At 34.6% G+C, this 11,600-nt stretch overlaps 1 protein-coding gene and 1 non-coding gene across 2 annotated transcripts; both read right to left on the bottom strand.

The window, feature by feature from the left end:
- Positions 1–5,697: 5,697 nt before the first annotated feature.
- Positions 5,698–5,768, bottom strand: TRNAG-GCC (transfer RNA glycine (anticodon GCC)). Its single transcript has one exon. It is a non-coding gene; the product is annotated as a tRNA-Gly (tRNA).
- Positions 5,769–6,157: 389 nt separating this feature from the next.
- On the bottom strand, positions 6,158–10,702 carry APG7 (ThiF family protein). Its single transcript, XM_039025046.2, has 14 exons — positions 10,409–10,702; positions 9,793–10,010; positions 9,497–9,688; positions 9,352–9,406; positions 9,168–9,262; positions 8,806–8,995; positions 8,609–8,714; positions 8,386–8,530; positions 8,159–8,317; positions 7,872–8,060; positions 7,602–7,784; positions 7,405–7,520; positions 7,086–7,245; positions 6,158–6,436 (listed from the first exon to the last, which is right to left on the bottom strand). Exons 1-14 carry the CDS (start codon positions 10,542–10,544, stop codon positions 6,257–6,259), a joined length of 2,124 nt encoding a protein of 707 aa, XP_038880974.1. The 5' UTR covers positions 10,545–10,702; the 3' UTR covers positions 6,158–6,256.
- Positions 10,703–11,600: the final 898 nt, after the last annotated feature.

The following is an 11,600-nucleotide window of genomic DNA, read 5'->3' as shown; positions in this document are numbered from 1 at the left end:
TGATTGTCCAACACCTTGATCAATTTTTGTATGATGGAGGCATCATTCCCTATTAATATAACATCGTCAACATATATTAGTAATAGCATAAGTGTGGATCCATTTCAAAAAATAAAGAGGGAAGTGTTAGACTTTGCATTATGAAACCCCAAAATAGCAAGGCCTCCTTGAGAGTATTGTTCCAAGCTCAGGGTGTTTGTTTCAGACCATAAATGACCTTATTAAGTTTGTAGACACGATTAGGGAAGTTAGGATCAACATACTCCTGAGTCTGGCTCATATAAACATTTTCCTAGAGAGTTCCATTAAACAATGCATTGTTGAAGTCAAGTTGTCGCAATATTCACCCTTGTGAGAGTAATTACAACTCGAACAGTGGAGGCTTTAACCGCAGGACTGAATGTTTTGAAGAAGTCAACTCCTGGACTTTGGTGAAATCCTTTGGCCACTAACTTGGCTTTGTGGCATTGGATCGAGCCATTCGAGTTCCTTTTGATTCTGAAAATCCATTTTGGCCAACAATATTAAGGGACGAGGAGGCAGGAACAAGGTTCCAGGTTGACCAGTGCAGAGTACTCGACATCCATCACCTCTTTCCATTGTGGTGTTTTTAACGCATCAATAACTCGTGTTAGTTCTGTGACTGACCAATTTTGGAGGACTTAGACAGGAGTACCTTTAGTTTAAAGATACCAGTCTTTCCACGAGTTATCATAGGATGAGTAGGAAGTTGAAGCGGGCATTGTAGGGTAGTGGGGATGGTAGTCAAGGGTTGGATGTTGGGAGAAGTCTAAGGTTAGCTTGTAGAGTGATCTAATGATGGATCTAAAGGGGAGTGAGGAGTGGATACATGAGGGGAAGTTGGTGGGGGAATTGGCATGATCGGAAGATGGTGATGACATAGGAGTATTGAAGGATGGAGATGCCATTTCAGGATGTGGAGTTGGATTTATGAATGGTGGGAGATTCATGTTTGGGCTGACAGGGTTGGAGATATGAGGCTGAGGTTGTGGTGTTTGGAGTGCAGAGGACATTGGTAGCCATTGAAAGGTAGAGACTGAGGTTGTGTAGCACCTTTACTAGCTGCTTTGATCACTGCAAAACTAGATTTATAGGGAAAGTCATGCTCATTGAACACGACATGTCTTGATATAAACACATGACCTGTCTTATCTAAGCACCTGTATCCTTTATGACACAGGCTAGGTCCTAGATAAATATACTTCTTTGTACAATAGCTGAATTTATGACTGTCGTATGGCCTCAAACATGGAAAACACGCACATCCAAACACCTTTAGATTCTCAAAATCTAACTTCTATTTAAATAGAACTTTAATTGGTGACTACCCTCAAAGGACTGTCGTTGGAATACCATTAATGAGAGACATTGCATACATGAAAGCATCCCACTAGTGGTGAAAAGGTAAGGATGCTTGAGCTAGCATTGTGAGTCCCATGTCAACTATATGTTTGTGTTTGTGCTCGACTCTACCATTTTGTGTAGATGTGTAAGGGCATGAAAACATAGATAACGTGCCTTGTTGACAAAACTACTGTACCTGAGCATATTCACCCTCATTGTTTAATTGAAGCATCTTGATACTACCATTGAACTATCTTTCAATTAGGTTAACATAGTGTAGATATGCTTCTAAAAGTGACTTTTCAATCGAAGAGGATAGATCCATGTGTACCTACTAAAATCATTCACAAATATTACATAATATTTGTAACCTTCCGAGGACAAAGAGCTTGAAGCTCTAACACTTGAGGCATCATAGAGTTGTATAACCAGCTGAGAAGTAGCTGATCCACAGCCATCCATTATTCAAATTGAGGATTTACCTCAGAGGTTGCCAAAGAGCTTGAAGCTCCACCACTTGATCCTCCTTCTAAACTGGATGCTCCAACGGTCGTCCCAACATTGCCAATGTTGGCATTCCCACCCACAATAGCTTGGAGAAATATCGGAGGACACACCTTTTGGCCGGTCAGATGATCTTCGAGGCGGTAGCTGCAAAAAATCGGTAGGGCAAGATTTTTCCATAACAGGAAGTTGCTTCGATCTAACTTGATGGAGGTAATTTGGTTGAGTAATTGATTTAGAGGAGGATTGCTGAAATTGGTGTTACCCGAATTCGTGGTTGGGGTTCCACTGGAATTGACGTTGGCCATTTCTTAGCTCTGATACCAAGTTAAGGAAGAAGAAGAGAGGACTTCTCAATGAATTATTCACACTTTATTATCAATAATCCAAAGAATATTTATACAGGAAAATCCCTAATTTGGGATGAGCAAGAAATAATAAAAATAACATATACTTATGACATAGAGAGATTGGAGCATTTCTAACCATCAAGATTCCTTCCTAACAAAATTTGTTGAGCCAATTATTTGAGTATCCGCTGACATGGACTTGCTGATTATATTGGATTTTCTTGATTTGGCAGTCTTACCGTTGCTAACTGATCAGTCTTCATTGCTATCTTTAATAACTACCATCTATGTCTATCAATGATTGCGATAGAGGGTGATACTTTGCTATTAATTGTAAATATTTTCAACAGTTTTATTATTTAAAATATTTTTTTTTCCTTTTAAAATACAAGTTTTTCCAAATTTTGTCTAAGTGAAAAAGTTAGGTATATAAAGAAATATATATATATATATATATATAAAGAGTATAGAATATCTCTTCATACGCACATTAGGCTTCAATCAAATATATCTTTTAGGGTCTTAATTTTTTTTTCCCTAATCATGTTTTCAGTATGCTTAAGATTACTATATTTTTATGATAATCTTTTACCAAAAAAAAATCTTAAATGAATGGATTATATAGATATTAGGGCACTAATAAGAAATTTTAGTGGGAAGAATGTTTGACATTTTAATCACCAATTTTGACCACTCTAAAATGTTTGGTATGAATGTGGGTGGACTTGCAATAGAGAGAGATATACACTTTTTTCTTTGCAAATTGCAATGCCTATCCCCACATCATATTTCCACTACCTTCTTTACTTTCGATTTTCTTTGTGTATCATTTTCATTCGGAGAGCTTCCCAATTTTCCACGTGTCAGATAAATAGAGACGAAAAAATATTAAAATATATTCAATCAAATCGTGATAATTTATACAACTGATTCAAAATAATCGTTGGAGGTAGATTATGAACTTTACATATTATCTAATAACCATGAAATAATATTTCACGATAATTGTATAATTAGTTCAAAATAATCGTTGAAGATTAGATTATAGTACTGACCTTGAAATACAATTTCAAAAGTATTTTTACCCTTTTTCTTATAGATTCATCAATACATTACGACAATTTCATCGAATAATTTAAATTATAAGAGTAAGGTTTATCCGAATAAGTGATGTTTTGAAATAAAAGGGACGGCCGAAAAGTGCAATATGGTGCTTTTATGAGGTGTGCCACAGTCGCAACTAACTTATTAAAAGGGATGCAATTTTTTCTTATTGTATGATGACACATGCATGTTATAAATGTTTTACTTCTTTTTATTATTATTTTTATTTATTTAGACCTAATCTCCAAATATTATTTTACTTCATCCCAGATAATAAAATCAATGTGTTTATAAATTAATTAATTAAAAAATTAAAAAAAAAAAAAAAACTGTCTAATTTTAGAATGTCAATGTCTGGTGTTGGAGTTCACTATAAAGATCAATTGCCAATTTCTGTTTCTATCTAATGGGTAGTTATAATTTGGTATAGCTTCAACATGGAAATTGCTTTAGATGTCTATAGAATAACTTAAAAAAAGAGGGTTAAAAAACATTTTTGGTCATGAATTTTCATTAAGATAACAATCTAGTCCTTAAACTTTAGTTTGTAATGATTTAGTTTCTATATTTTTAATTTTGTGACAATTTCGTCCATGAACTTTTATGAAAGTAATAATTTAATCCTTGAACTTTGATTTGTAACAATTTAGTCCCTATACTTTTAATTTTGTAACAATTTAGTCTTCGAACTTTATTACTAACAATCTAGTCATTGTATTTTCGACATTGTAACAATTTAGTCCCCAACGTAAAAAAAATTATCAAAATTAGATGTCAATTTTTCATACTTTATGACGTAAACTTTATATTTTGTAAAAATATTAAGTCTCTAAATAACGGTTTATTTATACATGAAATCTCATTAAACCTTAACATTAATTTCTATGATAGAAACTAAATTGTTACAAATTTTAAAGTTCAAGAACTAGATTATTGTATAGTAAAATTTATGGACTAAATTGTTACAAAATTAAAAGTATAGAGACTAAATCTTTACAAACCAAAGTTTGGAATTAAATTGTTTCTGGGGACTAAAAGTGATTTTTAACAATTTTTTTTTTTTTTTTTAAATCTCAAATCATGTTCTCTTTATTGTTGATATTCTCTGTGTAATTTTGAACAATTGTGTTATAGATCATTTTTTATTAGTACTATTATTTGCAATTTGAACTTTTCAATAGAAGCATTGGTTACTATTATTTGTGGAAATTATGCGAAATATCAGAGGAGAATAAATGGTATGAAACTAACAAAGGATAGATATAGGGACTTCAAATACTATAAAAAAGAAAAAAAAAGAGCATAGTGGAGTATTTTTTTTTTTTTTAGTGGATTATGATTTTCTATCGATCATTTTAGAGTTTTCGAACAAAATTATTGTATTTCTTGCCTTTGTCATTTTATTTTAATTTCTGAATTATTCATCTATTTTATTTTAGCCATAACTGACTAATTGAAGGCATATGGTTAAATCAATTGAGGAATTGATTTGACCATATTATTCACCCATTCAAAACTGGGGTGTAGAAATGGATAATTGTCTCATAACACACAACTGTTAGAAGAAAAGAAACAGAAAGTGATATTCATAAAGCCCACTAGCGAATGATTAAACACGAGAAAGACTTCAGACTTGGGATGGGGAAGCTTAAGAACCCTAATTTTCCACGAAAAGGCATTGTATTGCTTTTCAACCTTCCTGTTTTTAAGTTACCCAATTTGACTTTGCAATTCAAATTAAAAAAAAAAAAACAAAAAGGTATAGGAAGATTCAAACCATTATTAGGCCTAATTGCACGATGTTGGTTCTAAGAAAGAAAGCAGCCATTGAAATCTCGAAAATGGATGTTTGAAGGACCGTCCAAAGGAATACAAATATAGTTTAAGGAGGCGCGGAATTCACCCAACTGGCCAACCCCTCAATGGATATCAGCTATGGCTTTTGGAAATTTGCAATTATTGTGGCCAATATTATGTCATAAATGGATTTGGAGTTATCATTATATCTTTGAAATCTTCTTTTTGTCATTTGAGTTACGCTATTTTAATACCTTAATTATTGCTACCTATTTAGAAATTAATTTTCTACGAATTTTCTTTATACCTAGATGTTAAAGAGTTAGGTGAGTTGTTCCGTGAAATTAGTCGAAATGTGCATAAACTGGTCCAGACATTCACGGATATAAAAAATTAAAAAAAAAAAAAGTAAAAACCTTAATTATTGCTATTACTTAGTTGTGTTGCCTCACCTTCTTCCCTTTTATCGAAAAATATGAAGATGAAATGGAAAACCAAACCACGGAGTGGCAAGTCCAGAAGAAAAATCAAACTACGAAAGTACCCCCAAATCAATTTAGAAAAAGGAAAATGGAAATGCACCAGCCGGGAATCGAACCCGGGTCTGTACCGTGGCAGGGTACTATTCTACCACTAGACCACTGGTGCTTGTTGAGGCATACCTCCTTTGCTATGCTTATAACAACTTGAAGAGTCCATGCCCTCAATTAAAGAGAGCAAAAAGTGGACATTTCGTTGCGTTGGGCTGTTCCGACTTCTGTATATTAATGAAATATGTTAAAATATGATTTCATCCTCGATATCCTATATGCACATAACTGAACATTAAAAATAATAATTATGTATGAATTAAAAAGGAATTAGTTCCAATTCCAACTCGATTAATATATGATGTTTTGATATCATATTATCATTTCGCGTTTCAGTAAATAGATAATGAAATTTGAATAGAAAATACCAGAGATAACTATGTATTCAGCCAAGAAATAACCATTTGCAAGCAACCAGATTTCACACACACCATCTAACCAGCAAAATTGAAGACATACAAATTTTGGAATTTGATTTCTTCAGTATTTATGTACAAAAAATGTTATTGAATTGATTGAATATAGTATACAAGATGTAAGTTTGTATCAAATTTCGATACATTCATCATCATCACCACTACCATCTGTGTCATTGTCCCAGTCCAGTTGAAAAGAGCTAGTTGATTTCATTAACTCTGTAAGTCCGGTCAAATCCTCCAAATAAGTTGGATGGTTAATCGCCTGAAGAATAAAATCCATGCCCCTATTCCGATATTCAGACACTACCTGCAGAATTTCACCATAAATCATTGATATTAAAAGGAGGGGAAAGTAACCCAAGAAGATGCAAGGATTGAACCTGTTAACCTTAATCTTCCTCAAAATGAAACAGGTTAAGCTAAAAGTGAGAAGAAACTTTAAACAGATTTAGGCTTACACCCTCTTCCCTTTTTCTAGACTATTACTGAATGATCATCTTACACAATTCACCGGTTCAGAAACTTAAACTCTCTACATATTTGACATCATTGTTCCTACACGGCTGTATTCTAGGACTTGAGCTATAGTCATTACAATTTAGAACTCAAGGACACAGTTGTACAACCTATAGAATAGATCCTATTCAAGTAAGGTTGTGAGTTATAGTCGTTACAACTTCAGATAAATTTAATAATTCTTTGAATAGGTATGATTCGAGAGTTTAGGTGGGGAATGATATTGTTTGAAGAAATTCTCACATGGACGTTTGCATTAAATACTCATTAGAATAAATTAATAAACAGAACTGTTTGAACTATTCAAGTATCCAAAGTAATATGAAGTTGAATTGTTAAACGTCAATGTTCAACCCAAAGTGAAATAAGAAATTTAAAATTAAAATGTAATTGTGAAGGAACAAATAAGAAATATGGGATAAATGAGCAGCACAACTTACCATGCTGGAGCAAGCTGTACAACTATCCGATGAGCGGCCAACAAGTGTCATCTGGGAAAACTGTGAGAGGGAACCTCGAATTTGATGGGGCAAGATACCAAGAGGCTGCTCAGAAGCTCCATTAATCCCAGAGTTCAAAAGTTCACCTTCAGCATATATTCTGTACAGTTTAAAGTAAAGATCAATAAGACAGGCTCAAGCACCTCTGAAACTCCGAATGAATTTGAATTAACTCGACTTCAACCATCACACCATCTTTTCAGTAGTCAAGCCACAAAGAAATATCAAGCCTTTATCACCACTGTCTGAGAGGACTTACCCTTCAGGATGATGTAAAATTCCAACAAGAAGTTCAACTGCAATAGCTGATGCAATGGGAGCAAGCCCTGGGCGAGTAACAGTGCATTGCTGGTCCAATGTCCGGTTGGCAGTTGACTGCAAGAGCATGTAACTCGAGAATAAACACAAAACAAATAAATCAACCAAAATACATCACATGAGCTTAAGATAAATTACATCAATAGGTGCAACAACATCATTACAGAAGTAACAGCCCAATCTCTGCCTGGTGTTTGTAGCACTTAAGGAAAGGTTAGCTATATTAGTTTGAGATATGGAGTCATGGCAGGAACCAGAAGGACCAGCTCCATGGCGCATAACTAAGAAACTATCAAACCCCAGAGCTGCGGTGATTGTAACCTTCAAATCAGAAACAGATTTAATTGAGACACCAAGTAGGGAGAAACCTATGCAGTATGCACACAACTTGTTCGACAAAAAATATACCTTGTTTGTATTGGCACATAGAAGTGTAGGAAGCCACCTACTTTCCCTAGTATCAGTCAACAAGAAAACTGCATCATGAGAATTAATTAAGTCATCAAGTCTTCTACAATCATCAATCGTGCTAGCTGCTTCATGATCTGGAACAGGATGCCCAGGCATTGGTATGGAAATCACAACACCTTCAGCTTCCTATGTATTTTTTATTTAAAAGAAAAACAAAACAAAAATGAATTAAATGATAAATTGAGGCAGTTTTCTCTCTGTCGGGGTCATGCATCAAATTTTACCATGGCGGGAAAAATTCGATTGAGACTTTTAACTGCTGCTTCAGCTTTAAAGTCACCACCATTAAGGCAGTCCTCCAATGTGTAAAGTGATTGCCTCATTGGATTAGACATGGCTACCCTTCCACTGTCAACTAGTGTAATTTTCCGTATACCCCATGCCTACAAATAAGGTGCCGTTGTTAAGAAATAGACTGAAACTTAACCACAACTTTCTACAAGGCACTCACCATAAGCATACGAGCCACTTGACATCCAAGAGTACCTGCCCCTAGCAAGAGACACTTGAGAGAAGACAAGACGTTTATGTTTAAAGAAGGCAAAGCACGCCACCTCATTAGTCTCAAATTCAAATCTGCTGCTGATATAGCCAACCTGTCAACAATATACATATTACTCAATAACTTGGACCTCATCTTCCTCAACCAAAATGCTAGGTGCATAAAAATATACCGAGTTGGGTCCATGGATTTTGCAAGGTTAATAGTTCTATAGCATTTCTTCCCTTTGTTCAGTTCCCATCCAACCGCATTAGGCATGCAGCATTGATCTCTCAACCCTATAGCAAAAGAGAGAGAGAGAGAGTTAGTTGAGCTACTTTGCGGGCAAGTAGAGATAAAGCTAGTGCCATTACAAATTTCTTCTAGTACCTTTTGGATCATCAATCAGGGCTCTACCAACAAGGGACAAAGTAAGATCTGGAAAACCACGGTTCTCTCTATAGCATAAAAAGTTAACTGACTTCAGATTCCATCTTGAGTAAATTAGAGCTAAGAAGTTGCGAAGAGGCCAGCCAGGATTATTTGGAAGATGACAAGGGTCATAAAAGCCAAAAAGTAGCTGCAAAAAAAGACTAATCTAGCTATAAGAAAGTTTCATGAATAATTTATGGTCATGGGAGGGCATAACAATATGAATCACCAAACTACCCAGTGGAACCGTCTCTGTAGTAAAAGACGTGAAAAACTATTTGGCTATTTCCTCACTGACTAGAATTGTAACCCCAACATACCTTTTCCCCAGTGTTTTGGCAGGTTTCAAAATCTCTCAGATGCTTAATGATAGCTTGAGAACTTGAATCAATATTCACCAAGAAAAAAGGTATGTCTGCAGCAAGATGCAAAATAGACAGTAAAGAACCAAAAATTGCCTTGTAATTTACAAATCTCCGAAAAGGTGAAGGAATCCAAGCCTACCACAAGTTAAATCTGAGCTGCGCCACTGACCAAAAGCTGTGGACAATGATTCAGCCTATGTAATAAAACAAAAAAATAGAGAGATCAAAATAGTTCTTCGAACTCTTAACAACAGAATATAGATTATAGTAAGAATCCAGCATACCTCTTCCAAGTTAAACCAATGTGAAGCAGGTTTCAGTTCAACTACAGTTGCTGGAGGATGAAGAACAAGAGCAGGGAAAGCAAACCAATAGTGAAAGTTCCATTTTTTCAAGTCAGCGAAGGATATTAAAAGGAACCTTGCAAGTACTGAACTATCCTCTAAAGCTTTTCCGCTGAGAATATCCTCCCAAATCTAGTCACAACAATGTAAAACTGAACTTATTATAAACAAGAAATTGACATTACCACTGCCCACGTCCAGTACCAAGATATGAAAATCATTTGAGCGTAATATACCTTCTTTGCTTCAGATTTTAATAAGCTTAATTTGTCAAGGGCATGGAAGCTTTCTACAGTATTTGTATTGTATAGAGTTCCAGGAACAGAGCATCTATTCCTGTTGCCTTTAGTAGTTGATGGTGCCGATGACTCCCTCGTTACTTTGGCAGGCAATGACTCAGATAGAAGTATCAAATGATTTGACACTTGAGAATGTGAACAAGGTGCAAAGAAACCTACAAGGAGTTGGTTCTGGATTATTTGTGTGCATAAACAACATATAGTGATCATAATTATGTATCTTTTATTTGCAGAGAAAAACGTCATGATATAACCAAAATCAACCGCGTATTTCAGAAGTTATAATTTTAAGGATGCCAACACAAAGTATTCAAACTCAAACTGTATACTTGTCTAATATATTGTTCCACTTAATCACATTGGTTAACCAACATTCCTTCCTCGTTAAAGAGTTTGAGTTTCATTGATCGTCAGAACCTTAATTTTGGTCACAAGATCATCCGAAATCCGAAACCATCTATAGGATAATTGCTGGTCGCGAGTAACTGGGAATCGCATAGAAGAAAGAAAAAGGAAAGAAAGAAAGAAAGAACAAGAAGAAAAAGAAACATACCAGTGATGGGGATAGGGGAATCGTCGATGCCTAGCTCGTTAAGCTTCAAGGAAGAGAGTCTATGCCAGAATCCTTCGTCCACTGCGCTTTGAAATGGTGCGAATTGCAATATAGATCCCTTATGGTTAGCGGCCATAGTCTTCTTCTTCTCACTCAATTTTCTCTGTAGAAGCCGATGGGGTCTGGGGGAATTCTTGAAGAAGAAGAAGACGAAGTAGATTCCCGTCTGTCGTACAATTGGCCAAACGAGCGAGGCTATCAGAGGAACTTCGGTAATTTTGTTTTTTTAATTCTATTTTATTATTCTTTTACAAAATAAATAATTTGAGAGAAGTTTTTCTTTGTTACGGATGATAATAAAATATAATATTAAAATAAATATAATATAATAATAAAATAAATAAAACATAATATATAAATTAACAACATAAGAAATGGGAAAATTCTCAAATTTCTCCACTTTCTCCCATTTGTATGGAATTTGCCCAATAAAGGCTACTATTTATTGAAAATTTAGCAAGTATGAGGTGGATTACATAGATACTAATAAGGAGTATTTACAAGACACATGGATAATACTTTGGAAAATAGGGACATGACACATGGTCAATGAACACTAAGCAAGAGCATTTAATGAGCACTTATTTTCTATAATATTTATAATACTCTCCCTTAAATGCCCACATATATATATGAAATATGCTTTGTTAAAACCTAATTAGGAAAAACCCAATGGAAAAAAACACTAGTGAATGAAAAAGAGTACATATTTCATATAATACATATTTCTAAAAAAAACAATATATTTGTTCCTCTCATGAAAATATCATTTAAGATCTCTGAGTTGCCGCATTCCAATATTGTGCAAAAAATTTTCAAAAGTTGCACTAATGACTTCGTAAATAAGTCTGCTAAGTTATCTTTTGAGCAAATTTATAGTGATGTCGTCATTTTCTTTAAGATCATGAGTGTAGAAAAGCTTCGGTAAAATATGCTTTGTTCTGTGTTGTTTTCGTATAATATTGTTGGAAGATTTATATTAGAAGACAAGCCACATGTTTCACGAATGTGCTGAGTCATTAATCTTGGCCATACACATTTTCAATTAGCCTCGTGAATTGCAAGAATTTTAGCATGACTTATGGAATTGACCGTTATGGTCTGTTTCACCGATCGCCATGATATAGAAGTT

This window comes from Benincasa hispida, chromosome 3 (assembly GCF_027475165.1).
Source record: "Benincasa hispida cultivar pf3 chromosome 3, pf3_genome.v1.1, whole genome shotgun sequence".
NCBI classification, from domain to species: Eukaryota; Viridiplantae; Streptophyta; class Magnoliopsida; order Cucurbitales; family Cucurbitaceae; genus Benincasa; species Benincasa hispida.
This window is presented reverse-complemented; position numbering and strand designations above follow the sequence as displayed.

Excerpts from the sequence above, each read along its gene's own strand:
- APG7 (XM_039025046.2), bottom strand. The coding sequence starts at position 10,544 with ATGGCCGCTAACCATAAGGGATCTATATTGCAATTCGCACCATTTCAA. Across the intron at positions 8,061-8,158 it reads ATCGAATTTTTCCCGCCATG|GAAGCTGAAGGTGTTGTGAT; the intron begins GTAAAATTTGAT and ends AAAAATACATAG. Across the intron at positions 7,521-7,601 it reads ATGTTGTTGCACCTATTGAT|TCAACTGCCAACCGGACATT; the intron begins GTAATTTATCTT and ends ATGCTCTTGCAG.